The sequence below is a fragment of the Ranitomeya imitator genome, chromosome 2 (assembly GCF_032444005.1).
Source record: "Ranitomeya imitator isolate aRanImi1 chromosome 2, aRanImi1.pri, whole genome shotgun sequence".
NCBI classification, from domain to species: Eukaryota; Metazoa; Chordata; class Amphibia; order Anura; family Dendrobatidae; genus Ranitomeya; species Ranitomeya imitator.
Genome location: NC_091283.1, coordinates 146682164 through 146702046, shown reverse-complemented (window position 1 = coordinate 146702046; position 19883 = coordinate 146682164). Strand labels below are relative to the sequence as shown.

Genomic DNA, 19883 nt, shown 5'->3' with positions numbered 1-19883 from the left:
ATTTGTAAAACTAGGGAAATTTCCCTGAGGATAGTCAATCTGGGTGCATCTACCATCTTGAATCATTCTGTGAAATCCTGTATAGAAAGGAGATGGCCTTTAGATTTTCTCCTGTTAACCTATAAAGCTAGAGAGAATGGATATAAGCCTTGGCCCAAGGTGCTGCCTCGATAGAGAACAGACAATGCTTTCATCACTGGGTGAACAGACTTTGCAGACTGAACCAAGGTGTGAAACTCCCTAATCATTGTCCTTTTCTATCCAGGAAAGCTTAATTTTCATATAATGACACAAGAAGATGAAACCCAGAAACTTTTACATTAGTGAGATAGGACTTCTCCATATTTATAAGAATCCTGTCTTGTCAAGGTTTCCAGAGGCTCCTGTAAATGACGGTGGTGGTACTTCCTGGATATTTCTACTGACCTACTGGAACAACAGTTCTAACAGTTTTCGTTTTTGCACACAGTGAATCGGTTTAAAGTTCTTTCGATTTATGATGGTATTTCGTACAATTTGGCTTCTCTACAAGAAAGAGGAGACTACGCAAATTGTGGTAGCCTTTGTTTGTCCAGAATCTTCCTCAGGATTCTCTGGACTATTGGGAGAAGAAAGACATAAACATCTTGTTACTAAAAGATAACTATGACAGTGGGATTGACTTCTCCCTTATCTGAAGAGGATACTTGAAGTACGGCCCACCACTGAAGGAAAATCTGAAAATTTTCCTTCAGTCTCCTTTGGAGAAGAAAGGAGTTTACCTTTGCTATTACAAATCTTGCAGGAAGTGTTAAGGCGAAAATCGATTCAGCCCATTCCCCGATGATCCAATCATCTGATTTCCCTTTACCGCTATAGTATCAGTTCCAAAAATCTAAACATGAAAATTTCATTTGGTCGTTTTTTTTTAATCTGGTAAAAAGCCTTTAAATTTATCCACAGCTTTTACTCGAGATTTGGTTCAAGTCAGGGCCAAACAGTTTTGTTTTTTTTAAAGAATATGCTGCAGTCTGAACTTGGAGATTTTATTATTTGCCAGTGCATAAGCCAAAAAGATCTTCTAGCCACGGTCAATAAGACAGCAGAGCGGGCAGTATGGACCAGGCCAGCAGAGACATCTGCTAAAAAAACCCATTGACAACTTCAACATTGGGACAGACAAGCAATGGCTCTTGAAGTTTTCCCCTGCAGATTAGATTCAACTTGTTCCAGCCAAAGGAAAAGGATGCTAGCGATGCTTGTTGCAGCAACATATTTGATTTTAATAAGGCAGCTGATGCCTCATAAATTCTGCAAAAAAGCCAGTCGTTCTGCCCATGGGATCTTAGATGTGGACGGTGTCCTCAAAAAAGTAAAGTGGTGTTTTTAAACACTTAATACTTACACATTAGTGATGAGCGAACGTGCTCGAGTAAGGTGTTAACCCAGCATGCTTGGGTGCTGGCATGCTCGAAAAATGTTTGAGTCCCCGTGGCTGCATGTCTCGCCGCTGTTTGACAGCCACAACACAGGAAGGGATGCCTAACAGACAATCCCTGCCTTTTTTGCAGCTGTTGAACAGCCGCGGGGACTCAAAACATATTTCTTGAGCACGCCAAAGTCACTCAGTTAGCACCCGATCATGCTAAGGTAACACCTTATCCCAGCACGTTAGCTCATCAATATTATAAGTCAATCTTGGGTATTTCATCTCAGACCTCAGTCTTCTCACCTTTAACCCTCCGTCACATACAACTGATCTGACAGGCGCTTCTCTTTTACTTTCATTTCTCCTTCCTCACCAGATTGTGAGGAAACCCCCTCCCTCCAGGTAGTCTCCTGTCTCTTGAAGGTCTGTGAAACCTGATATCACAGTTGGATTTCAGAGCTTCAGGGGAGAGGATATAGCTGCACAGATCTCTCAGGCTCATTGTATGTGAATACGTCACATTCAGTAAGGTTGGTATTTTATGTTTTTATTCATCACAATAGTTTATTTAGCTTGTTTTATGAATGTATAGCACAAAATGTGAGGATATTTCATAGAAATAAGGGAGATTTTATAAAAGAAAGTGTGCTGCTCAGGCATATACAGTAGTTCCCTAACATATTCCTTCTCTTGCTTCAGATTATCTGCTGAAATGGAGAGGAAAATGTACAATTTATCCAACTTGATGTTGAGGAAGTAACAAACATGCTGTTAGATGATAGAGACCTCACACTGAATGAGGATTTAGGAGAGGAAAGTGAGATTGATTCTCATGATGAGGTGGAAGAATGTGTCCTGGATTCTGAAACAGAGCAAGATGGTGACAGTGGTGAGGATGAAGAAGTTGGATCATATTATATTGGAAAAGATAAAAATACTAAATGGAACAAGAAGCCATTCCAGAAAAAACGTAGGGAACCTTTAAACATTATTACTCACCTTCCTGCAGTAATAGGAACTGCACGTAATGCAAAAACTGCAGTTGAATGCTGGAACAGTATATTTACAGATGACATTCTGGACTCTATTGTCACATATACCAACCAATATATAGACATTATAAAGGACAAGTACATCTGCAACAGAACCATCAAGCCCACAGATGAAATAGAACTGCATGCTTTTTTTGGATTACTGTACCTTGCAGGAGCTTATAGGGCAAATAGACAAAGTTTGGAGGAACTTTGGGGTAAAGATGGGGATGGAGTTGAAAAATTTAGCCTTGTTATGTCCATAAACAGATTCAAGATTCTAATTCGTTGCCTTCGGTTTGACGACAGAACTACCCGAACCGAACACAAAACACATGACCGACTTGCTCCAATTCGTGATATATTTCAAAGATTTGTTGTAAACTGTAAACAAAGTTATTACCCTGGAGAGAATCTCACTATTGACGAAATGCTCCCTGGTTTTCGTGGTAGATGTGCCTTTCGTCAATATATTCCATCAAAGCCAAACAAATATGGAATAAAAATGTATGCCCTTGTTGATGCCAGTAAGACCTACACTTACAACCTGGAAGTTTATGCAGGAAAACAACCAGAAGGTCCTTACTGTGTGAGCAACAAACCCATTGATGTTGTAAAAAGACTGGCTGAACCCTTATTTGGATCGGGTCGCAATATTACAGCTGACAATTGGTTTACAAGTTGTGATCTGATTGATTATCTGAAAATTCAGAAGCTGTCATATGTGGGAACTGTAAGAAAAAACAAAAGGGAATTGCCGCCACAGTTTGTAAGTGTGAAAGAGAGACAACAGTACAGCAGTATGTTTGCATTCCATAATGGAAAGGCTTTAGTTTCCTATGTACCACATGCCAAAAAAATCGTACTTCTTCTATCAACACTTCATGATGATGCTGCCATCGATCCTGGGACTGGGGCAGAAAAAAAAACGGAGATAATTACATTTTACAATGCCACCAAAGGGGGTGTGGATACAGCAGATCAGATGTGCTCCACTTTCAACGTCAGCAGAAACATCAAACGCTGGCCAATGGTCATATTTTTTGCTATGTTGAATTTGGGTGGTATAAATTCACAAGTAAATTATCTTGAAAACAAGCTTGAACCACTCCGTAGACGATTGTATCTGAAAAAATTGGCCCATGAACTAGTACTTGGAGAGCTACGCAGGAGAAGCGTGAAAACAATCGGTATCCCCTCTCGCCATCAAGTTCAGCTCAAAAGATTCCGCCCAGAAGATGATGGTGAAAAGTCACCATCTGCACCACCTGCCAAACGGAAAGCGGAACCAGAAGGCTTTCAAATTATGAATGTCTCAAATGTCATAAAGCAATTTGCCTGACACATTCAAAAATGGTGTGTAATTCTTGCTATTTGCTCTGCAAGTGTGACTTTTCTGGGGAAACCTCAGCATCTACTTCTGATTGAATATGTTTTTAATAGTACTTAAGGTACCTTAAAATTAAGTTTGTGTTCAAAAATTTTCTTTGTACATTTTTTTGAGAGAGTCGAACTGGGGACTATTTGGCGGGAGTTTTGAAAAGTTTGTATTTCATAGTTATTAGTTTTATGTTAAGTAAATGGTTTTTTTTGCAACTGATTATGTGCAGTCTCTTTTATTACATCCCTATGAAGGTCACTGATCACTTTTAGAGCACTAAAATTGCAAACATTAGATATTATTGGTATTTTTCCAGCAGGTGCCTGACAGGCACATTTTATGTGAACTCGTTAGTCCGAATATTGTATGTGACGGAGGGTTAAATAAAATGTTATTACCTTATTTCTTTTGGAACACGTTTTCTCTAAGGATGTTTTTAATAGTCCAGTTTCTGCACATTGTCATGTATGGTGAAATCCTTTTTATGAGGTCTAAGACCTCCAGACATTCCATCCTGAAAATGTTTTTGGTTGCATCTTTTTCTCAACCTTCACAGTATTGTGGATGCCACCAAGCAGGATCTCAACTGAATCGTCTTCCTCCTCCAAGGAAGATTTATATAAAAAGATGGAATTGGACTTGGAGTGATAACACAAAATTACTTGTGTTCTGGGCCTTTCCAAAGGAAGGCAAGAGCTCGGGCTTTGACACAGGTTTAATATAGATAGGCCAAACTGGACCTCCTGTCTCATAATGGCTTCAAGTTCTTCGGAGAGAGCCGGTTGTTTGTTTTGTACCATCGTATTTGTGCACGGTTTACAAAGGGGCTTGTTGTACAAACCCACTAATTTTTTTGAAGCAAATAGCACATTTCTTAACTGCAGGCTATTCTCTACACAGAGAAACCCCCGCAATAAAATATATAACACTAAACCACAGCTGCACTAGTCTATCAACAGTAACCAGGTAACAAAAAGTGCCCCATATTAAGTAAGTGCACCCATTAGGCAAAAAAAAAAAAATCAGCATCCAGCACAGAAAGTCCAATTTGGTGAGTCAAGACTGTCTAACATGCTCGAAAATTCCATATAAATTGAAACACGCAACAAATTCTTCAAAAAGAAAGATTTTTAACCTATGAAGTGTAAAAATATATGCAAAAATGTAATTCACTTTCATTGTTTTTTATCTGCTCATGTTTAATGTATTTGTCTATATTTGCCCCGTATTCACATGTAAAGCGCCATGGAATAAATGGCGCTATAAAAATGTATAATAATAATAATAATAATAATTGTATACTGCTACATTAAACGGACATTGCTGTAGATCCACAGGAGAAACGTCTACATGCCGAGTATGTCCTGTGGGATCTCCTGTAATGTCCGTTTTAAGGTAGCAGTATGCACCAAAAATGAATGACTTTATTGTATACATTCTTGCTGGATTTTATTTCAAAATATCCCTATTTGATTTGTCAGGTGTTTCAATTTATAAACGAGACCGCTGAACATCTCATATATGAGATTGCTAACAAGCTACTCATGGTTTCCGCAATCTCACCAGCCTACTCACACAGTCATCTCTACTTTATATAGCACGCTTCGAAAGTTTTCACCCATTCCAAAGGCTCCTCTTGGCTGCGATATGAATTCTGTACAAGTGATTGTCCATGATGTCAGAGTGACAGGACTTCTAACACAGCCATACACGTCTGTGCGCATTTCTACAATTTGGGAATGCTGGGAGACCCCGCCGAGAGGGACCCTGCACAGCTCTCATAGTTCCACTGAGCGCAATTAAAAAAGCAGAGACCAGGAAGCTCAAACCCGCTAAAGGCTGGTACGAATCCGGATGGGAAGAATACTGGAAATTGGTATCACTCACGGATAGCAAGGCTATAAAAAAAAAAAAGATCAAATGAGGTCTCCAACCACAGGGTCTAACAGATACCAAAAAAATACCCCGCTCTGCTCCACGTACAGGTAGGAACAGGAAAACATTGGGGACGTGGAGGTTTTTGTAATCGCTTTGCTTGTGCTTCCCGTTCCTAAAAGGATAATAATAATCTTTATTTTTTTTATATAGCGCTAACATATTCCGCAGCGCTTTACAGTTTGCACACATTATCATCGCTGTCCCCGACGGGCTCACAATCTAAATTCCCTATCTGTATGTCTTTGGAATGTGGGAGGAAACCGGAGTATCCGGAGGAAACCCACGCAAACACGGAGAGAACATACAAACTCTTTGCAGATGTTGTCCTTGGTGGGGTTTGAACCCAGGACTCCAGCGCTGCAAGGCTGTAGTGCTAACCACTGCGCCACCGTGCTGCCCATGGATCAAGAGGCAATCTCATGCCAGAGCTGTCATGGTGGCGCTAATAACAGCAATTCTGGAATTTTTTCATATATTATATACTGCTCAAAAAAAATAAAGGGAACACTAAAGTCCCACATCGTAGATATCACTGAATGAAATATTCAAGTTGTAAATCTTTATTCATTATATAGTGCAATGCGTTGAGAACAGTAGAACCTAAAAATGATCAATGTAAATCACAACTAATATCCCATGGAGGTCTGGAGTTGGAATGATACTCAAAATCAATGTGGAAAATCAAACTGCAGGCTGATCCAACTTCAGTGGAAACGCCTCAAGACAAGGAAATGATGCTCAGTAGTGTGTGGCCTCCATGTGCCTGCATGACCTCTCTACAATGCCTGGGCATGCTCCTGATGAGGCGGCGGATGGTCTCCTGAGGGATCTTCCAGACCTGGACTAAAGCATCCGCCAACTCCTGGACAGTCTGTGGTGCTATGTGACATTGGTGGATGGAGCGAAACATGATGTCCCAGATGTGTTCAATCGGATTCAGGTCTGGGGAACGGGCGGGCCAGTCCATAGCTTCAATGCCTTCATCTTGCAGGAACTGCTGACACACTCCAGCCACATGGGGTCTGGCATTGTCCTGCATTAAGAGGAACCCAGAGCCAACCACACCAGCATATGGTCTCACAAGGGATCTGAGGATCTCATCTCAGTACCTAATGGCAGTCAGGCTACCTCTGGCGAGCACATGGAGGTCTGTGCGGCCCAAAGAAATGCCACCCCATACCATTACTGACCCACTGTCAAACCGGTCATGCTGAAGGATGTAGCAGGCAGATCACTCTCCACGGCGTCTTCAGACTCTGTCACACGTGCTCAGTGCTAGCACCATGCTCACCGGTCCCAGGGCTGTTGCTGCCGGCGCCGCGCTCGCCGATTCCTCCTCCTCCTTCGTTGCTCCCGTGCTGCTGTGGGCTTCTCTCAGGTTTGGCTCCTGGCACGTGCCTGCTCGGGCACGTCGGCATGCTTCCTCCCTGCTGCGCGCTGTCTCTTCCCATATGCATCGCGCACATTCCTCCCTCTTATCCAGCACTGTGACCTGACCCGGCAGTATTGCCTTGTGGAGGCGCCAGATTGTTAAGTTTCTCTCCCATTACCAGGCCTGTCCCTCTGCTCCTTGCTTATGTCCACACTGATACTGATCTCTGTCTAAACCCCTTGCCTCCCTGTTACCTTTTCAGTTTCCAGCTCTGCCCTGTGTCCTCCTGAAACCTGTTACCATTTTCTCATTAGTCTGCTGACCTTCTTCTCTTAGGTCTCCCTTGCCTGTTTCCTCTTTTTGTGGTTACTTATCCTGCTCCTTACCCACGTGGCTCTCTCTCTTCCCGCGTTCCAGTCCCATCTCTTTTCGCTCTCCTCGAGCCGACCCCTGGTCCTGGCATCCGTGGTACTCGAGGCCTCTGACCTTGCTCCCAAACTATCCCGGTATAGGGGTTGGTCCAATCTGGTGCGCTCACTCGGGGGAGGTTCGGTATCACGGTCCAGTGTCCACTCTTGGTATCTGCCACCTCTGGCATAACAGTCTGCCATCTCCAGCATAACACTCGGTGTGAACCTGCTTTCATCTGTGAAGAGCACAGGGCGCCAGTGGCGAATTTGCCAATCCTGATGTTGTGTGGCAATTGCCAAGCGTCCTGCACGGTGTTGGGCTGTGAGCACTACCCCCATCTGTGGACGTCGGGCACTCAGACCATCATCGTGGAGTCGGTTTCTAACCGTTTGTCCAGACACATGCACACTTGTGACCTGCTGGAGGTAATTTTACAGGGCTCTGGCAGTGCTCCTCCTTGCACAAAGACTGAGGTAGAGCCCTGCTGCTGGGTTGTTGCCCTCCTATGGCCCCCTCCATGTCTCCTGGCCCGTCTCCTGGTAGCGCCACCAGCCTCTGAACACTACGCTGATAGACACAGCAAACCTTCTTGCCACAGCTCGCATTGATGTGCCATCCTGGATGAGCTGCACTACCTGGGCCACTTATGTGGGTTGTAGAGTCCGTCTCATGATACGAGTGTGAAAGCAAAACCAACACTCAAAAGTGACCAAAAAAATCAGCCAGAAAGCCTTGGTACTGAGATGTGGTCTGTGGTCCCCACCTGCAGAACCACTCCTCTGAGTGTGTCTTGATAATTGCCAATAATTTCCATCTGTTGTCTTTTCCATTTGCACAACAGCATGTGAAATTGATTGTAAAACAGTGTTACTTCCTAAGTGGACAGTTTGATATCACTGAAGTTTGATTTACTTGGATTATATTCTGTTAAGTGTTCCCTTTATTTTTTGAGCAGTGTATATACACACACATATACATACACACAGGTGATTCTCTCAAAATTAGAATATTATCAAAAAGTTCATTTATTTCAGTTCTTCAAGACCAAAAGTGAAGCTGATTATATAGAGTCATTACAGAGTGATCTATTTCAAGTGTTTATTTCTGTTAAAGTTGATAATGGCTTACAGCCAATGAAAACCCAAAAGTCATCTCTGTAAATTAGATTAACAAAACACCTGCAAAGGCTTCCTAAGCATTTAAAATGGTCCCTTAGTCTGTATCAGTAGCCCCACAATCATGGGGAAGACTGCTGACTTGAGAGTTGTCCAGAAAGCAATCACTGATACACTCCATAAGGAGGGTAAGCCACAAAAGGTCATTGTAAAGAAGCTGGCTGTTCAGAGTGCTTTATCTAAGCATATTAATGGAAAGTTGAGTGGAATGAAAAAGTGTGGTAGAAAAAGGTGCACAAGCAACCGAGATAACCGCAGTCTTGAAAGGATTGTCAAGAAAAGGCCATTCAAAAATTTTGGGGAGATTCACAAGGAGTGGACTGCTGCTTTAGTCATTGCTTCAAGAGCCACCACACACAGACGTATCCAGGACATTGGCTACAAGTGTCGTATTCCTTGTGTCAGCCACTCATGACCAATAGACAACACCAGAAGCATCTTACCTGGGCCAAGGAGAAAAAGAACTGGATTGTTGCTCTGTGGTCCAAGGTGTTGTTTTCAGATGAAAGTAAATTTAACATTTCATTTGGAAATCAAGGTCCCAGAGTCTGGATGAAGAGTGGAGAGGCCACAATCCAAATGCTTGAGGTCTAGTATGAAGTTTCCACAATCAGTGATTGTTCGGGCAGCCATGTCATCTGCTGGTGTAGGTAATTTTAGAGCACTTCATGCTTCCCTCTGCTGACAAGTTTTTTGGAGATGGAAATTTCATTCTCTAGCAGGACTTGGCACCTGTCCACACTGCCGACAGTACCAATACCTGGTTTATAAACAACAGTATCACTGTGCTTGATTGGCCAGCAAACTCGCCTGACCTTAACCCCACAGAGAATCTATGGGGTATTGTCAAGAGGAAGATGAGAGACACCAGACCCAATAATGCAGACAAGCTGAAGGCTGCTATCAAAGCAACCTGGGCTTCCATAACACCTCAGCAGTGCTGCAGGCTGATCACCTCCACGCCACGCCGCATTGATGCAGTAATTGATGCAAAAGGAGCCCCAACCAAGTATTGAGTGCATTTACTGAACCTACATTTCAGTAGGCCAACATTTTGGAATGTAAATAATTTTTCAATCTTTTGTTATAAAGTATTCTAATTTACTGAGATAATGACTTTTGGGTTTTCATTGGCTGTAAGCCATAATCATCAACATTAACAGAAACAAAGACTTGAAATAGATCACTCTGTTTGTAATGACTCTCTATGAGATTCACTTTTTGTATTGAAGAACTGAAATAAATTAACTTTTTGATGATATTCTAATTTAGTGAGAAGCACCTGTGTCTATATTGTAGTTATATTCATTTTTTAACAGCTTAAACTTTGCGGTATAAATACTGTACTTATAGTCTAATACAAGGGCTCAGTACAATTCCAGTGAAACTCAATTTACATTTTTTTTCCATTTTACTACTTCTGCACACAGACCTGTAGTTTTAATGGTTACCATTCTGGGATATTTATTCTTCCATCAGGCAAAATTAACAAAAACAACAATTCTGGCAGTTTTTTTTAAATATTTTTTGTGTGAATTTCATTACCCTAGTTATAAAGTATGGGTCGTTATAGAGGTGGTGATACAGAATACATGTTTTACAGGGGAGATATTAAAAAAAAAACAACTAGTTTTTAATTAACTTCCTCCTGACATCCGCTGTATATGCAGTTTGGGCTCAGGACCTGAGCCTGCACCATATCCAGTGGATGCCAGCTACGTTACACATCCAGCAGTCGCTGTCAGGAGTATAATAGGCTGTGGTATATGGTAGATATTGTTAGGCCTCTGGTTGTCATAAGCACCCCAAGACCGTGTTAGCGATGGGATGACATAGGGAGTTTTCTCCCTGTGTTCCTTCAAACTCCTCGCATGTTGTGGTCATTACAGACAGAGGTATCTGAGAGGTTAAAGCGCTTAGATTTAATCCAACTCTGGTGCCAGCACGAGATAGTTATGTATGCTGCGGAGGGATGATCAGAAATTTCGTAGAAAACTGCACCCCGAGGAAGTGGATTTGAAAACCGCGTCTGGGTTGCGGAATGCCAGACATGCTCGTGATTATTGCTACAACTTTATCTTTACTTATCTGGCCTGTTTACTTTTACCTCTAGCACTGTCACTTTATTAGGAAAAATATTGATGGCTGCTGTCATGCACTTTACATTGTAGCTATTGTCTTTATCTAGTCCAGGGCTTTAACATCTCTAATTGTCACATTTATATATTTTCAGGATATTGTCTACATATTTACCCCCTGGACTATACATGTTGAGGGATAATGCAGGGCCTTTTCTATCCCACTTACCCATGCAGTTATTGCAATTCGGCTGGTTTGCATGGGCTATATTGTCAGTCCTTCCCCTATTTTCGTGAGGCATCTTCGCTATATTTATTTTACTACTGCACTGCTATTGTCTGTTTAAGTAACTAATTTTGCTTTATAATACTTGTGTTCTTTGCCGCATACCTTCCGCCACAGTTCTTTTTCGCTATGGTTTGCTTTATTGATTTGATTGCCTATGTAGTAACTCTAATTGTGTTCTGGATCTTATTTCATGAGTTAAGGCTATGTTAAGGCTGTGTGCACATGGGATATCTCACTTCAAAAAGTGCTGTGGATATGCTGCCTGCGTCACCCTTTGCACCGTGGTGAGGAGCACAGCATACATTGACATCCTGCAGATTTCCGAGCAGCGGTCAATACGTATGCACAAACCCTCAGTAAATCAGTGGGTTTTCCCAAACCATCAAGAGGTTCACTTGCATCCTACGGGCAGAGGTTTGGACACAATCATCTCTAGAAGTCTGTACAGCTGAACTATTCATGTTTTGTTAGCACAGATCGGCTGCAATCATCTGCTGCCAAGAACAGGGAGTAAAGTAACCTCTAGAGTGCTTAATATGCCAAGAGCCCTTCAAGTTAACACTATCACTGACACCAAGTCACATGTGTTTTATGTGCCACCTGCTTTTCCCATCTTGTGCAGCAATGTGGCGCAACAACTCTCAGTGCGCTCCAGCACAGAGGTAATTGGCAAGAGAGCAAAATATGCGAATACAAAGGAATCCAACATGTTGGGATGCACGACGGCTCAACTTCACCCACGGTGCTGCCTCTGTACCCCCAAATCATGGCGCCATCGCCAGCCACCTCCATATCTTGCAGCATCTCCTCAACTGAATGCAGAGAGAGGCGTACTGGTTCCCCATGCAACCTAAAACAGGGAGACAAGTATGAGAAGACACTTTCTGAGGGCTAGCGGAGGTCAGCAGTGTCACCCGAGGGACTCAGAGTCCATGACACTATTCAGGCCTTTATTACACAGTTAAATATTAAAAAATGCCTCAAAGAGACAATTCAAGCTAAATGTCTTCACAATCCATACTCAACAACATCCCAGAAAGGACTATGTGCCCTAAAAACAGAAACAAACTGCTCCACTGCAGTGACTAGTCCCTGCGCACGCATCACTTCACACTGGCCTTAGCCAAGTCCTCCGGCATGATTCGTCCCCGCTTGCGAGCCCGGTTCTTCTTCTTCTCAACCTTGGCCATCTTTTTCTTCTTGATGTTGCGATTTCTCTTGTCCTGTCTCTGCTGCATCTTGTCGGCTGTGTTCTGAATGCGCTTGTCCCAGTGCTTTTTCCTCTGTTCCTTCCGCTTCTCTTTCCTTTTCAAAGCAGTCTTCAGCATCCCCTCATCATCTCTGATCTTCAGGCCCTCCGCTTTGTATAGCACATTAGTCCACTTTATCTTGTTCTCGAAGTCCTTGGCTTTGTCCTGATCTTTAACCCTGAGCTCCTCCAGTTTGCTCTTTCGGGCCTCCAAGCGGCTCAGCAGCTGCTTGTAGTTCTTGCCCGTCATAGGTGTGATGTTGCCCTTCACACTCTGTTTCTTCTCCTTCTTCTTCATAACCTTACTGAGAGGCTCATCTTGGGCCACCACCTTATTGAATACAAGTGGGGGCTGGACCATGTCCTCAGTCAGATTGTTGGAGGTCTTCTCTTCAGAGGTTGTTTCCTGCTTAGGGCTCTCTTCTATGGCCTTCATCTTCAGTTCCTTTCTCTTCCTCTTCTTTCGCTCTCGCTCTTGCTTCCTCTTTTGTCGCCTTTTTGCAATTTCTTCAGCTGAAAGTGTTTTGTTGGAAACCTATGAACAGGGAGAAAAAATTTCATTGATTATACAGAGGTTCTGGGGCCTACAGGGTGAGGACCATGACTGTGCCCCTCCACAGCAGACTCTTTCTCACCTGACACCGAGACTCTTCAATCTTGTCATGGAGGCGTTTTCTTAGTAAGTCCACTGTGGAGAAGGAGCTCAGAGCTGGGTCTATAGGAAACAAGAGTGGGTGAGATGCAAAAACCCCTCAAAAATAATGGTGCTTACCTCATCCTCACATATATACACCAGCTCACCATATATCACTAGAATGCAGGAGACCCCCATATACCACAGGTACACCAGCCCTGCCCGACACCCCATGCTCGCCCATACAAACAGCGTCTCCTACCACCCCTCCTCTGCAGTCACCTGCTCTCTGTGGTGCAGGAGAAGTCACCAAAGGTTTCTGGTCTTTTCTCGGTGGCTTCTTCTTCTTTTTTTTCTTCTTGGGGTCGCTGGACTGTGAATCTTTAAAGTCTGGAAATTAAAGGGAGACATCAGCATGTAGTGTGAAGATCAGAGTTCATTCAGATGGGTTGTATCTGGTTGTGTGCGTAACAAACTGCACATGGATCCATTATTGTCAGTGTATGTGGCCGATTTTTTTCTACACAGATCAATTGTCTGCATGGAAAAAAAAATTGCAGCTAGCAATAAGCCAGTAATATTTTCAGACCAGACTTGTGCTCGAAAATGGCAGTCAGCTCCTGTACTCATCTGGCTATGGAAATGAGCAAACGGGAAGAACCACGCGCACAATTTAGGAGACGTGAGTGGCCAGAAGTTTACTATGGCCGACTGAACTTAAAAGGGAAACAACAAAAATAAAAATGGAGAGAGAAAGACATTAGGCACAACCATGTATTCAAAATCCATAAAAACCAAGTGGATTAATACAAAAAGGTTAAAATACTGACGCATTTCCACAGAGACAAACACCATTAATGATTATATAAAAAAGAGTGATGGGAGACAATGAACAAGCATTCTCCATGATGGATGAGGAGGAAGCGTCGGCCTTACCTGCTTTATGCTTCGTTTCTTTGCTTGGCTGTGCACAAACCTTTCTGCCCAAACTCTGAAAATATGAGTCCTTCCTCACCAGAGATGCCATAGTCACCTGGAAACAGAGAAAACAGGCATCAGTTACGGTACATGGGAGGGAGAGGGTAAGAAGACAGAGAAAAGTAGGCAAGACAGATTGGGAGGGCACAGAGGAAAGAGGGCCACGGGGAACACAGGGGAGAGAGTGTGAGGGGGGCACAGAGGAGAAAGGGTCACGGGGAGCGGGGGAACAGAGGAGAGAGGGTGAGCACAGAGGAGAGAGGGTCGGGGGGAAGAGGGGCACAGAGGAGAAAGGGCTGGGGTGGAAGTGGGGAATAGAGGAGGGCCACGGGGAGAGGGGGGAACAGAGGAGAAAGGACGGTGGAAAGTGAAGCACAGAGGAGAGATCCAGGTGGGGAAAGGGAACGCCCAAAAGGAGAGGGCCACGAGGAGCACAGGGGAGAGAGTGTGAGGGGGGCACAGAGGAGAAAGGGTCACGGGGAGCGGGGGAACAGAGGAGAGAGGGTGAGCACAGAGGAGAGAGGGTCGGGGGGAAGAGGGGCACAGAGGAGAAAGGGCTGGGGTGGAAGTGGGGAACAGAGGAGGGCCACGGGGAGAGGGAGAACAGAGGAGAGAGGACGGTGGAAAGTGAAGCACAGAGGAGAGATCCAGGTGGGGAAAGGGAACGCCCAAAAGGAGAGGGCCAAGGGGGGGGGGCCACACAGAGAAGGCCAGGGACCACACAGAAAAGAGAGGGCCGGGGGACACACACATAGAAGGTAGGGCTGGGGGGACACGACCACCAAGAGGAGAGAGGGCCGGAGAGGGACCACACAGAGAGGGCTGGGACGGGGGGACACGGGAGAGATGGCCAGGGGGGGGAAGGAGGACACGGAGGAGCGGGACACAGAGGAGAGAGGGCTGGGGGGGGGGGGGGGGGGGCGACACAGAGGAGAGAGGGCCGGGGAGGGGGGACACAGGAGGGCCAGGGAGGGGGGGGGGGGGGGTGTGCGGGGGACAAGCAGAGGAGAGAGGGCCGGTGGGGGAAAGGACACGGAGGAACGGGACACAGGAGGGTTGGGGTAGGGGACACAGGAGAGTGGGCCGGGGAGGCGGGACACGCAGAGGAGAGTGTCAGGGGACACGCAGAGGAGGGCCAGAGCAAGACACACAGAGAAGAAAGGGTCGGGGGGGGGAGGACACACAGAGGACGGCAGGGACACGGAGGAGAGAGGGCAGGGGGGACACACAGAGGAGAGGGGCCGGGACACATGAGGGTCGGGGGGACACACGAGAGGGCCAGGGGGGGGGGGGGACACACATAGAGAGGGCCAGGGGGGACACAGAGAAGAGAGGGCCGGGCAGGAGGACACAGAGGAGGGCTGGGGATACAGAGATAGGGCCGGGGGGGGGGGGGAGGGGGGGGGACACACAGAGGAGAGAGGGTTGGGTGGGGACACAGAGGAGAGAGGGGGGGGGGACACACAGAGGAGAGAGGGTTGGGTGGGGACACAGAGGAGAGAGGGGGGGGGGACACACAGAGGAGAGAGGGCCGGGGACGAGGACACAGAGGAGGGTTGGGGGGGGGGACACAGAGGAGAGAGGGCAAGGGAGGATACAGAGGAGGGGGGGACATACAGAGAGCGGGTGGTGGACACGGAGGAGAGAGGGTCGGGGGGGACACACAGAGGAGAGAAGGACGAGGAGGACACACAGAGGAGAGAGGGGGGGGTGGGGGTACACACAGAGGAGAGGGCCGGGGGGGGGGGGACACACACACAGAGGAGAGAGAGCCAGGGAGGAGGACACAGAGGAGGGCCAAGGAGGAGGATGCAGAGGAGGGGGGGACACACACAGAGGAGATGGGGGGGACACGGAGGAGAGAGGGTCGGGGGTGACACATGAGAGGGGAGGGTGCTGCCATCGGTCGGTGCAGATCAGTACTTTCGGTACGTTCTGTGTTATCCCCGTGGAGCGCACGCGGCCGCCGGCATCATCGCGTGGATTCTAGGACTGAACTATCCGAGCACAGAGTAGAATTTCCTACAACCACAACACAAAGTGCGGCCTCATCGGTATTCCATTATAAATGTCTAAGACTAGCAGAGAGGGGAATGCTGGGAAATAGGACATACGTAAAGGGCATCTTAACGGCAGTGGGTCATGTGACAGTGTGGAGTCACGTGATTTAGCTGCGCAGTGCGCACAAATCCGCTGTAGTGATGCGTCTAGAGATTGGATCTTCTCTCCGGAGCTTCTGTGTGGCCGGACGAGTCAGCCGGAGAATCCAGGAGCCGCCATAGAACTCCAGAGCGGCGGGAAGAAGTGTCTGCTGGGAGGACTCTGCCCAAACCAGGGTCATATATACCCAGGATTACACTGCAGAGTGACCAGGCGTCTGTGTCTGATGTCACCGATGTGTGTATATATATATGTGTGTATCTACTATATAATTGTCCAAGGGTCACTACCGTCTGTCTGTCTATCACGGATATTCATTGGTGCGTGGCCACTGTTATATATTGCGTGGCCTGTATTAACGCATCGGGTATCTACTATATAATTTTCTAAGGGTCACTTCCATCTGTCTGTCCCGGATATTCATTGGTCGCGGCCTCTGTCTGTCATGGAATCCAAGTCGCTGATTGATCTCACCAGCTGCCTGTCATGGCTGCCATGACCAATCAGCGACTGCCACAGTCCGATTAGTCCCTCCCTACTCCCCGCAGTCAGTGCCCGCTCCATACTCCCCTCCGGTCACCGCTCACACAGGGTTAATGCCAGCGGTAACGGACCGCGTTATGCCGCGGGTAACTTACTCCGTTACTGCCGCTATTAACCCTGTGTGACCAAGTTTTTACTATTGATGCTGCGTATGCAGCGTCAATAGTAAAAGGATCTAATGTTAAAAAAAATAAAAAATCATTATATACTCACCTTCCGCCGCCTTTCCAGCTCCTCGCGACGCTCCAGTAACCGCTCCATGCAAGCGGCAGGTTCCGGTGCTAAGTATGGTATGCGACGACCTGCCATGACGTCACGGTCATGTGACCGCGACCTCATCACAGGTCCTGCGTGAGAAGGACCTGCCATGGCGTCACGGTCATGTGACCGCGACGTCATCACGGGTCCTGCGCTACCAACCCTGGGACCGGAAGCTGCCGAGTGCACTGCACACAGGCTACATGACTACAAGGGCTCCCTCGGAAGGTGAGTATATGTTTATTTTTTAACCTGTGACATACGTGGCTGGGCAATATACTACGTGGCTGTTCAATATACAACGTCACTGGGCAATATACTACGTGGCTGGGCAATATACTACGTAACTGGGCAATATACTACGTGGCTGGGCAATATACTACGTGGCTGGGCAATATACTACGTGGCTGGGCAATATACAACGTCACTGGGCAATATACTACGTAACTGGGCAATATACTACGTAGCTGGGCAATATACTACATAGCTGGGCAATATACTATGTGACTGGCCAATATACTACGTGGCTGTGCAATATACTACGTGGCTCTTTGCTGTATACTACGTCACTGGGCAATATACTACGTAACTGAGCAATATACTACGTGATTGGGCAATATACTACGTGGCTGTGCAATATACTACGTGGTTGGGCAATATACTACGTGGCTGGGCAATATACTACGTGGCTGGGCAATATACTACGTGGCTGGGCAATATACTACGTGATTGGGCAATATACTACGGGGCTGTGCAATATACTACGTGAGCTGTGCAATATACTACGTGGCTGGGCAATATACTGCGTGGCTGGGCAATATACTACTTGGCTGGGCAATATACTACGTGGACATGCATATTCTAGAATACCCGATGCGCTAGAATCGGGCCACCATCTAGTGTGTGTGTATATATATATATATATATATATATATATACTGTGCAGAGTGATCGGGCGTCTGATGTCTTTCGAGTGTTAGTGATTTTGCCATTGTAACAATTTTAGTAATATTTAATATTAGGCTTCGGTATTCAGCCTACGCATGTGCCTTTCAGTGACGACCTCGTGACTTTCGGCCCCGTGCGCGGCAGGAGGGTGAGCGTTTCATGCTTGCGTTTTAGGCACACGGATCCGGAAGTCACTATTTCGCTGAAGGAAGTCCGGGGATTGGCGCATGCGCAATAGTGCGCTGATTATACCAACGTGGGCATCAGCTGAGATTGCAGTATTTAAGGAAGTGCCAGACATCCATAGACACATATGCCCCCCGTTGAGGAAGCCAGTCAGGCGAAACGGCGCTGTCGGGGAAGCCAAAGAGCGATTTTAACCAGGACAGTCGTTATGTAAGTATTTAGGAAAAAAATTTGTTTTCCATTTACATTATTAGCAGCCAGTATACTAGTTATCTACAGGGCAACAGTCAACTGATTGTATTAAATTAACTCCACATATGTCTGAGACACCATAAGAGAGGGCACTTCACAGTACTATGTATAACTAATCCCACACAAATACTGGTGGGAAGAAAGATGAGATCCCAATATAAAAACCAATGTTTATTAGTATATTTTAAAATAGTAAACAATCAAAAAGCAAAATAACCGCAGGGGACACCAAAAGACAAGGAAAAACAAGAGTAATCCGTACTCAATATGCACTCAGATTATGCCAGTAGATATTTCACTCCAGAGTACTAACATGAAATTATTTACACAGTGGTTTAATATATCCAATACAAATATCGCTTCCAGATCACCACCTACCCACCATCAGACAACCTCAAAAATCACTAGCACAGTGGCTATATTATAAAGTATCGGTGGTGATAGGAGAATCCAAGCTGACCGCACTGAAGCAACATAGCTGACAAAAAGTATCCATAGCTGCAAAGAGAGGTAGTATTACCTTGTACTAGATGGCGTCCCCTCACCCCGACGCGCGTTTCGTCTCCTGCTTCTTCCGGGGGCGTGCCGAGGTGAGGGGCAACTGTGCTTTATATATGAGAGGTAAATGTCCAGAAACCGCCGGCAGCTGGCGGCGCATCGCGTGTGGTTCCGCCCCCAAGATGACGCGCTTCCCTTCGCCACTCAGTGACACGCAAGCATAAGCTATGCGTGTCAGTGTGTGAGCGTTTCAGGGAGCGACGGCGAGCTGGAGCCACTGCGCATGCGCACCTGCCTGGCGTGGAGAAAGGAAAAATATCACAGCCAAGCGGCAAAAAGAAGAGGAAATCAGAGAAATAGTGAGTGCAACCATACCCAAATTCACCAGGAGGTGACCGAATCTATCGAAATCTCAGAGAAGGCTGGGTATATAAACAATTTTACCCATATGGTGCTCGTGACAGTGCAATAAATGGTTTTACAAATAAATCGATTTGCAATGTTTATTGTAATGATTCTACAGGGAGTGCAAAAGAATAAATAAATCCAAAGAATGAATGTGAACAAAGAACAGAGGGGGGGGTTCCCTAATAATAAACCCCATATAGGGCGATAAGGTCACTATTAATTACCTAAAATGTCAGTGCAGTAAAAAACTTTTAATGGTGACTTAGGTGCAAATAAAAAAGAAAAACGGGGAAAGAAAAAAGGAAGGAAAGTCAATCGAAAAGGTCTGCCACACACTATAAAAGGGGAGTGGCATCTAATGCCAACCCTATATCTCAATATATATATATATATATGTATATCCCTATCCAATAGCCTATATAGACCCTGAGAGCGTTCCCACTATGGAGATACCCAATATAAAGTACCCTGTGCATATAAAGATGAAAAAAGAGAAGATAATAATGAAAATAAAAATGCAGAATATCCCCACGGTATATAAATACTCCTATACAATAACGTGCTAATAGTTCTATATAATAATGCTCATATTACTATGATGATATTAAAAACCTACTCACATAATATATATAGGTAACCTAACAACAAAAACTATATAAGAATAGAAGTGTATCTAGGTGCCAATA

At 45.5% G+C, this 19883-nt stretch overlaps 1 protein-coding gene across 1 annotated transcript; it reads right to left on the bottom strand.

Annotated features, from left to right (window-relative positions):
- Nucleotides 1–12019: 12019 nt before the first annotated feature.
- On the bottom strand, nt 12020–16018 carry SURF6 (surfeit 6). The gene is made up of 5 exons (XM_069747366.1): nt 15868–16018; nt 13903–13999; nt 13249–13356; nt 12968–13047; nt 12020–12867 (listed from the first exon to the last, which is right to left on the bottom strand). Exons 2-5 carry the CDS (start codon nt 13991–13993, stop codon nt 12187–12189), a joined length of 960 nt encoding a protein of 319 aa, XP_069603467.1. The 5' UTR covers nt 13994–13999; nt 15868–16018; the 3' UTR covers nt 12020–12186.
- Between the last annotated feature and the right edge of the window lie 3865 nt (nt 16019–19883).